This window comes from Epinephelus moara, chromosome 21 (genome assembly GCF_006386435.1).
Source record: "Epinephelus moara isolate mb chromosome 21, YSFRI_EMoa_1.0, whole genome shotgun sequence".
In the NCBI taxonomy this organism is placed as follows: domain Eukaryota; kingdom Metazoa; phylum Chordata; class Actinopteri; order Perciformes; family Serranidae; genus Epinephelus; species Epinephelus moara.
In genome coordinates, this window is record NC_065526.1 from 11,044,618 (window position 1) to 11,054,390 (window position 9,773).

General features: G+C 40.9%; 1 protein-coding gene and 1 long non-coding RNA gene across 3 annotated transcripts in view; both read right to left on the reverse strand.

Moving 5' to 3' along the window:
- Positions 1-4,513: 4,513 nt before the first annotated feature.
- LOC126383232 (uncharacterized) overlaps positions 4,514-9,773 on the reverse strand; it is a 22,256-nt gene continuing 16,996 nt past the window's right edge. The window contains exons 1-4 of one of the 2 annotated variants that reach the window (XR_007569119.1): positions 6,821-6,956; positions 6,555-6,680; positions 6,381-6,468; positions 4,514-6,292 (exon numbers count right to left, since the gene is read on the reverse strand). Coding sequence is in view for 1 of the 2 variants with exons in the window: in XM_050033732.1 (XP_049889689.1) it covers positions 6,395-6,468 (74 nt within the window). In the remaining variant the exon portion in view is untranslated. Of the gene's footprint in view, positions 6,293-6,380; positions 6,469-6,554; positions 6,681-6,820; positions 6,957-9,773 lie in introns of those variants that run through there. The other variant, XM_050033732.1, reaches the window with a different exon arrangement.
- The window catches only part of LOC126383233 (uncharacterized), a 7,539-nt gene continuing 5,374 nt past the window's right edge, over positions 7,609-9,773 (reverse strand). Inside the window, exons 2-3 of the long non-coding RNA XR_007569120.1 lie at positions 7,906-8,482; positions 7,609-7,747 (exon numbers count right to left, since the gene is read on the reverse strand). This is a non-coding gene — a long non-coding RNA (uncharacterized LOC126383233). The remainder of the gene's footprint in view (positions 7,748-7,905; positions 8,483-9,773) is intronic.

Genomic DNA, 9,773 nt, shown 5'->3' on the forward strand with positions numbered 1-9,773 from the left:
TAATAAATAAATAAAGTAAAATAAGTAAAGTTTTACTCTTCATTGTGTGAGGCAGCAAACATGTCAGGAGCAGGAAGTACAAACCAACATGACTGAATGGTGAGAGGGGCCAAAGGTAACTCATGCACCCGACAAGACTGATCCTACTGTCTGCCAAAATAAGTAAAATATGTTGTTGTTGTTGGAGTTTTCAGATATTTTCTTTTTACGGCAATTTTTTTTCCGTTTCACTGATAGATAACAAGATATACCAACAACTTGTAGACAAGTACAAAGTGTTTTCGTAGCCAAGGGCGTAGGTTTCGACAGGCCACGGTGGAGACTGTAAGAAGCTTAGCTGCTGATGTGGACTTTGTTTGCAGTGCTTACTCTGATGACAGCAGACTGTGGTCCCGTTTATATGACAACGATTTCAACTGAAAACGGTAAACTTTAGTTGCGTTTTGGCCAATCGTTTACATGACAACGGCGTTTTGGATGCCTGAAAATGCAACGTTTTGAAAACGGTTTCCAGAGTGCAATTTTTTGGAAACGGCAGCGTCTCCATTGTCATATAAACTTGCAATATGCAGTTCCTCTGAAAACGGAGACTTTTCGCACATGCGCATTACGGTTCCAGTCACTAGGCATGTGCGAGAAAGTCGGCTGTCACAACAACAATGCCGAGCTCTGTTTGTGCTGCTCACCCTGTTGATTTGAAGTGAAGTGTAGATCTGTTACTGTAGCAACTCCACCTCGTCGTCCATCCAGACAAAGTTATCTGTGCATGCTTTCGCCATTGTGTCTTCTTTGTTTTGGTTTGTAATCACCACATTGCCGTGGTGTTGCTTTGCAAATTTACACTGCCACCCATTGGCCTGGCGTGCATACTATTACTACAGTGTTTCCAGTAGATTTTGCGGCTCTGTGTGAACGGGGATCGTTTCAATAATGTCGTCATATAAACGCAGAAGTTTTTTTAAAATGCAAAGGACAGACTTTTCCGTTTTTAGAGAAACCGTTGTCATCTAAACAGGGCCTGTGTGAACGGAGGAGCTGCTATGAAGAAGAGTAAATTGAGCTAGAACTGGACTAGAAGACAAAACACCTGCTGATGGTTTGAATAAAAGACAGATGGAGGAGCAAAGTGTTTGTTCTAGTTGTTTGAGAGATGATGGGACTCTCAAAGAAACAGATCCAAAGATTTTAAACACAACAAATGGACCACTGTCAGGAGAAATGGCGGAGGCCTGTCTGGAGACAGCCTGTCCTGCTGGGGTGTTTCAAGATCCAGACACCCCTCCAATGGCATCTCCAGTGCATGTCAGCCAGGGTGTGGCACAGAGGGCTGGTCATGTGGTCCTGGAAGATAGGGAGCTAGTTCTTTTGGAAAACCATGGGCCTGAGCTAAAGTTCCACAACTACCAGTTTATTAGGGGCCAGGGCCAATGTTCATTACTTAATGGACGGATAGATTTCATCCCAGGCGGGTCACTGTGCCAAAATGTCAGCAACATTTGAGTATTGAGCGTTACATTTTTTTCTACCAGCATTATCAGATAGTCCATTTGGAGTCATAATGTCGTGGGTATGCCGAAGCGCCCATGTAATCAGCGCACATGGTGACATTTATACACAGCTAAAGAGTATCACCTTTGAATAAATAGCATGCATGACACTGACACAATGTTAATATCTATGTCTAATACACACAAATAATGTTTTTGAGTCAAACAAAATGAAACCCACTCTTAAATGAGTCCTGATTAGAGCCAAAGCTCAGCAGAAGTGGCAGTGGCATTTTCTAATAGAGGATAGTAATTCTCCCAAAGGGGTGAAACAGCGCCACCGTAGCTGTAGTGGCCGGTTAGTGAAACTGCACCCTTACAGTCGAGGCCAACGTGGAGTCAACACGGAGGAAGAAGATGAAGTTATTTCACTTTAAAGTAAACTACTGTAATGTAACTCAGTGACTGCGACACAACAGACGCATTTCCGGTGAAGAGATTAAAGTGAGCTGTGACGCAAGTCGCACCGTGGCCTCGCGACATTAAAAAAACAGAAAGAAGCAAAGGTAGCGTTATTTACCTGCCAATTAAACAAAGTTAGCTTGTTTTAAGTGTTTTAAATGTTATTCTAGTTAGCTAGCCGAGGTAGCAACGATGGAGAGAAGAAATTAGGAGTTATTTCAACAAACTAACGTTAATTCAATGAGCATCACAGCAGCACGTGCGGTGATACCATACCTGGATACTGACCACCTGACCTCCATGACAGAGAGGACAAATGACCTGGACGTCAATTAAAGTAAGTCACATTTATACTCGGTCTGTCTTTGGCTTGCTAGAGTCTGTAACCTGGTTTTTAAATGTTTCTTTGTGGCTTTCTGGCGTTTAATTTCTTATGTAGCCTGGTTTAAGTCAAGTTCACGTTGTTGGACTCTGAAGCTGTTGTTGTTGCTGATGTTGTGGTGGTTTTATTTTGTACTGAGTCATGGTTGGCTGCTAATGAAACTGCTGTTTCATTGCTGCTCTCTGCACAAATAGTTGAGACTTTAATAATTTGGTAATTCCCAAATTTTGCATTGTTTGTTGTTCACTCACTGATTTGTGAAGGAGTCTGTCCTAAAGGTCTGCTATAGTAGCCTCTAGGAATTGACTCATCCTTGGTTTGTGCTGTGCTGTAAAATGAAACATAAGCAGTGGCTGCCCTAGGCCCCTAGCACATTTGGTGCCCTAGACGACCCCCCTCCCCAACGAAAGTCTAATGGGAATCTCCGTAATATCCATGCCTGTGAATCTCCTTCCCTCTGTAATATTTTGGTCCTAAATTTGCCTTGAGTTCGTAAAAAAAAGATTAAACTTTTGCAGGGATTTCAGAGAGACTGTATGACAGTTTTCCAGCTTTGCTAACAGTCTGCTAACTGGCTAACAGGCTATTTTCTTCAATTCAGTTGCCTGTGTTGATTGCCAGGTGAGTTTGTATGATTAAAAAGAATTTGTTTATCTTGTTTTAACACATTGTGAATCTGATGAATGCTATTCTACTAAAATCTGGTTGTATGATATAAACAGTCAGATCATCATAATGACTCGTTCAGCCGTCCGTACGTCTTTTAATGAAATATTTCACAAAACATGCCGCATACCTGGCAGACCCAGCATATTCATTTATTTGTTGCCATGCAATATTGGTCCTGTTTTTGTCCCAATGACATGATGGTGACAAACGGACAAAATTAGCCTCTCTCCCAGAGCTTCACGTAGTTTCTACCAGGTTTCTACCCATGTAAAGAAATGCACTTCCTTGCGTTGGACACTAGAGACATCATCTGTATATTTACGGATCTATGGACACCAGTAAGTGGAGACGAGGCATCAAAGTATTGCACTTTTATTACCGAAATGCAATGAAACAACCTAGCTAACATGAAAAACACTGATACAAATATTTGCTAATTTGCTTTTAGTAACATTTTGTACATGTGTTATAATCATATAAATCAATAATCATTTGAAAATACAAATTAACTAGTTCAGAAGAATAAACAATAAAATAATATGACATTGTAAAATAATAAAATGTACAAACCAACTTTTTAATTTAACTACACCAATTTTAGAATGGTGGGCTGATACTGATACAAATGTTTAAAATAACAATTTTGCCACTAGCCGATACCTTTATTCTTCTGTTGTGGCAGGGAAACACAGAAATCTACACTATAAAGAAATAAATGAACAGGTTTAAAGTCATTCAGTCCGTCATTACACTACCTTTGAATGAGTACAAATTCAATAATACACATTTATGAAACAACCTTTAAAATTACATTGATTCATCATAGTTCCCTCTTTAATATCCATTTTATACCACTGTGAAAACATCGACACATTTCTCCTTCAAACAGCTTGATTATTCAAGTTTCTTGTGAAAAGCTACATTTTACAAGGTTACATTGAACACACCATGAGAACACTATAATTCATCTTCGCCCAAAACTAATTTTTACTGAATAGAGCTTGAATGCGTCACAATGTTAATCAATGCANACTGTGAAAACATTGACACATTTCTCCTTCAAACAGCTTGATTATTCAAGTTTCTTGCGAAAAACTACATTTTACAAGGTTACATTGAACACACCATGAGAACACTATAATTCATCTTCGCCCAAAACTAATTTTTACTGAATAGAGCTTGAATGCGTCACAATGTTAATCAATGCAGCCATCGTGCAAGTGCAAGCACAAGTTGGCAGTGGTGGTATCTAGGATATGTTGGCTTCACTTTAGTGCTTGGGAGGAAGTGGAGACACGTTGTTTATCTTATAGTCATTGGTTTGTCCGTTCGGGGATACTGTTGAAAAAACCTGGCCTACCCTGCCTCTCGCCCGATGTCAGCTGGGATAGGCTCCAGCCCCCCCCGCGACCCTCAAGAGGATGAAGCGGTTAGAAGATGAATGAATGAATGAATGAATTTCCCCTCGGGGATCAATAAAGTATTTCTGATTCTGATTCTGATTCTGATTATTTTGGTCAAAATTGAAATCACGATTATGCAAACGATTATGTTTTGACTTTGAAAACATGCTGTATTTATTATTTATTGCCCAAAATTCAACATACCATCGCCGCCATCTTGGAAAGCCCATACAAGTTGATCGACAAACTCGAACAAGATTGGATGAGAGTTTGTGCGAGTGACAGGTGAGCGACGAGTGGACGGATCATCACAGACAGACAAAATGGTTCGTGTGTGTGCTTATCCCGGTGGGAAGAACATGAAAAAGGACAACCTGGAGACCTTCCAAAGATTCAGATCACGTGACATCACGCTTGTCAATTGACTTGTATTGACTTTCCAAGATGGCAGCGGCAGGCAGTTCGGTCTACGTCGGTAATACAGTTGTAAACAATCTTTTTAAATAAACTCTCTGATAACCTCAGAAGTTCTCAACGATTTTAGTTTGATGTTAGGGCCTGTCACAGTTGACCATCGAAGTGTGGGAGTTGTAACTGGCAGTGGTTGTTGATATTTTGATATTTTGTTGATGAGAAAATAAAATCACCAGGCGTCCGTGATGGAAAATTAAACTAGATTTCATTAATTTTGAAATCGTTTGAAGTCAAAATCGTAAACACGATCACCAGATGATTAATTGCACAACCTTAAAAGAAAACACAAAGATTTTTAGTTTCAGGTGATTACACACGAAAGAAAACATAGTTATGAATATTATATTCCATTTTCATATATCGCTCTAAATCCTACACACTGGACCTTTAATGTGAACGTAAACTTTTTAAGTAGTCAGTGTTTTAAGTAATCAGTTGTGATACGAACTTTGTCAGAGTATAAGGTTTATAGTATACATTTGTATGCTGAAAAGTAAAACGTGTAAATCATATATCTCTGATATTAGTATTATTTTAAATCTGCTGTCTAACGTTAAATATCATCCTAAATATTTTGTGATTTGTCAACAATTTTGATAATTAAATGTTTTGAATATTATTTTAAAGGACAAAATGCCAAAATTCTGTGGTTCCAGCTTCTCTAATCTAAATATTTCCAGAGTCTTGTATGAAAATAAACAGAATATTTGGGTATTGAATGTCACCTTTGGCTTTTTGGACCAAATTACCAATCAAGTAAACGAGAAAATAATCCACAGATTAACCGATAATGAAAATAATCCTGGGCTGCAGTCCTTTTTATTGTATTGCACCACACTGGAGAGGTACTACAAATCTGAATTTGTTAACTTTTTGTGTTAACACATTGTGTTACCTTCCACCTTATTGGGATGACCTGCTGACTCGGCGTCTGAACCACCCTGCTGCTTGAATGATTGTTAGCTTCAGAGTTAATTTAACTGGCTCATGTGGTTTAAATGGGCCAGAACCGCCACTGCCAGCATAATTAAACTTTTGGCTCATCCTCCTCCTTTGAAGTGAGGGAATACCACTTACAGACCCCATCTAGCCAAATAGCACTGCCTCGACCTGTTTCTGGCTGCTCGGCCTGCTCTAATAGTCAGCTCTTAATAGATAGTGCTGAATAAATATGTGGAGTCATATCAGTTTATTACCTAAGGCTTTACTGATCATTGCATTACATCTTTAATAGCTTATTCGGTTTTAAGAGACGATTGTGTTGTTTCTGAGAGTTGTGAAGCCTGTTGTTGGAGTACAGCTGCAGCCACACTGTTGCCTCCATTGGCTGAATCATGGGTCATTTCTCAGGTGGGTTTGATGTGTGTGATAGTGCAGCCCTCACAGCTCTGATGGAGAAGGGTCTGGGATATAAACTGTGAGAGAGACAAGACACTCACTGATTAGGTGACTGACATAGGTGTGTATAGTATTGTTTCTGTGATGAAAGTTGCTTTTACTTACATTAGATACAGCCTTTAAAAAATGACGTCTTTTTTCTCATGACGTGATAAAAAAGTAAATTTTAGGCGAACTGTCACTGTTTGGGCATCTGTAGAAAGATAGTTGCAAATACAAATGTATTTCAAACTATTAACTACGTAACTGAAGCACAGAGATCCATGTGACTGACTGTACCTGAAGCTGAGCTGGTGGAGGAATCAGTGTTTTTGGTGGAGACTCCAGATGTGCTGCCACCTGCTGGTGAAGATGTGACACTACTGGTATGCAGAGTTACACTGGTTTCTATCAGTGTTGTACCTGCTATGAGGACAAGGAAACTGTTAGTGAGCAGCAATTTAACAAACATTTGCCAATATTTTTTAGCAGTAACATAAAAAATAAATGTATTTCTTCAAATGTGAATGTTTGAAATGACTTCAGCAGAGATCATAATGAGCAACCTGTCGCCGTGGAGCCTGGGGATGCTGAAGTTGTGACGGCATCTAGTGGTGTAGATGTAGTGCTGCTGCTTCTTTGGCTGGTTGCTGTCGTAGCAAACACTGTGGACACAGAGTTTGTGCTCACAGCTGATGATGCAGTGGTGCTGCTTGCTGTACTGGGTGCTGTTGTCGAAGAGACTGCGGATGACGAAGATGGAGGCACATCTGTCGCTGCAGATGTACTGCTCAGGCTGGTGCTTAGTGGTGTTGTGTCAGATGCTGTGGGTGCTAAAGTTGTGCTGGTAGTGCTGCTGTTTGGTGTGCTGGGTCCTGGAGAGGTAGATTCTGTAGATGATGTTGTGCTGACATCTGCTGGTGTAGAAATGCTACTGGTTGTTGTGTCAGAGGCTGTAGATGCTGAAGTTGTACTCAGTTCTGCAGGTGTAGATGCTGCAGTGCTGCCTGTAGTGCTGGGTGCTGCAGTGCCAGAGACAGTGGATGCTAAGGTTGTATTTGCTAGTGTAGTGGTGGTATTGTTTGTTGTGCTGGGTGCTGTAGTGCCAGAGACAGTGGATGCTAAGGTTGTAATATTTGCTAGTGTAGTGGTGGTATTGTTTGTTGTGCTGGGTGCTGTAGTGCCAGAGACAGTGGATGCTAAGGTTGTAATATTTTCTGGCGTAGTGGTGGTATTGCTGTTTGTTCTGCTGGGTGCTGTCGTCACAAAAACTGATAAAGTTGTGTTGATATCTGCCGGTGTAGATGCACTGCTGCTCGTTTGGCTGGTTTCTGTAGTAGCAGACACAAGGAAGGCCGAGGTTGTGCTCACATTCAATAGTGCAGATGTTGCAGAAAAGGCTGTGGATGATGTAGTTGCGATGTCATTTGCAGGTGTAGGTGTAGCACTGCTGCTTGTTATGCTGGGTGTGCTTGGCTGCCCAGTGGTCAAAACTGCAGTTGGAAAGAAAGATTTGCAGTATCAGTCTTAAACCTCATGTCAAAACTGCAGTTGGAAAGAAAGATTTGCAGTATCAGTCTTAAACCTCATCTCAGTCTTAAATCCTAAACTAACAGTGAAACCTTCTATTGTTTGGCTCACCCTCACTTACGTTGCGTGCAGGTTGACCTGTAGTCATGACAGCAGTCATTGAAAACCACGCAGGCCTCATCACAATAACACCCTCTGAAACAGTTGGAGTTTTGACCGGAGCAACACAGCACGGGTGGACCTGCGCAGCCTGCAGCACACACAGCACGACTGTAAACAATAACTGTAATTTCACCACGTTATTCTACATCACTTTGGTGTCTCACAAAATCACGATTGTCTGAGTGGATGATCATGGGCACAGCTTGTGTTGCAGCAAGTACTGTAGATCTAATGGTAGTAGCAGTTGTAGCTAAGAGTCTCTAGATTGAGGGGCCTGTGAGATATTTTGTGGCTGCGTGGCAGAGCTGTTAGTGGCCAGGGAAAGGCTGGAAAGAATCGCTCCAAGTCAGAATGAGAGCGGTGAAAATGTTTGATACATTTTGGGTGGATGCAGCTTGGAAACATAGAAGGGATGTTGCAGATCATAGATGGGGTTGAGGTGGAAGGAGGCTGAGTATGTTGCACTGGAGGAATTGGAGCAGGGAGTACAGTGTATGAGGTGGTGTTGTGGATGTTACCTGTTGGTTCTGTTTGAGCTAGAAAAAGAAAAAAGACATTGACATGTCATTTCATGGGAATGCAGGAAAACAGCATATAAAAACCTCTCACACAGAGTGGTCACAGCTATTCAAAAACCATCTGCTTGTATATGCCTGGGGTTCGAAGCTATAGTTGGACCTCAGTGCGTCGTGCCACCTACTGCCACCCACTGACCATTTGTTATAAGTGCAATGCAAATTTCTCAAAACCAAGATGATAATAATAATAATGATAATAATAATGATAATGATAATAATAAAAACATTATTTATAAAGCACTTTTCAAAACAAAGTTACAAAGTGCCAAAAGGCAAAGTAAATAAAACAAGATAAAAGCAATGAAAAACAGAATACACAACAGTGTAAAATACTCAGTAAGAAAACAGTTAAAATCACAGTGATTTAACCCGGGGTTTTCAGAACTATGAAGCTGGTTCTCATTTTACCGGTATAAATCACCTTGGCAACTTATGCTGAACAGCTAACCTGGTTACGGAGAGTATCGGATCACAGCCTCTCAACACCCCGACTTCTGACCAATCAGATCACTGAAGAAAAAGTATCTATGGACAATAGGGCTGTCAACGAATATTCTAAATTCGAATTTAAATTCGAATTTGAAAAAAAAAAAAGGACCTTCGAATGTGAAAATTGATATTCGATTGTGGAGGAAAAAAAAACCCACCACCGCAGCTGTCCTCTTTGCGAGTGTGTGTTGGCCTGGGCCGCTGCACTGAACGCACTGCATAAACGCCAGGGCCACACCGCCCGCGGAAGTGCTGCTGGTTGGAGAGGGTAACGGCTGCGGCCTGCGGGAAGGCGGGGCTGGATGTCTAGCCCTGCTCACAAAGGTCCAGCCCCATCCAACAATCCCAAATATAGAAATCCTCCCCAAGTTACTCCACCTCTCTCTTCCCATCTTCCCTCTCGGCTAAAAGACCAAGCGGGAAAGTCATGTCGGTAAGTGAAATTACGTTGCTACAATAAATGCAATAAATGAAAAGCTTTATTCACATCTCATGGCGCTTTTGTTGCTGTATATTGTTGTTGTATAACTTNGTGAAATTACGTTGCTACAATAAATGCAATAAATGAAAAGCTTTATTCACATCTCATGGCGCTTTTGTTGCTGTATATTGTTGTTGTATAACTTTAGGGTATCTTGGTAGGTTAATGGTCAACATTTAGCTTGTGTGGTAACATTATCCTACGCGACCTTAGCGTCAGCGTTGTTAGCATTAGCGTTAGCGTTGTTGTAACTCTAATTTAGCTCTGTGTGTGTGTGTG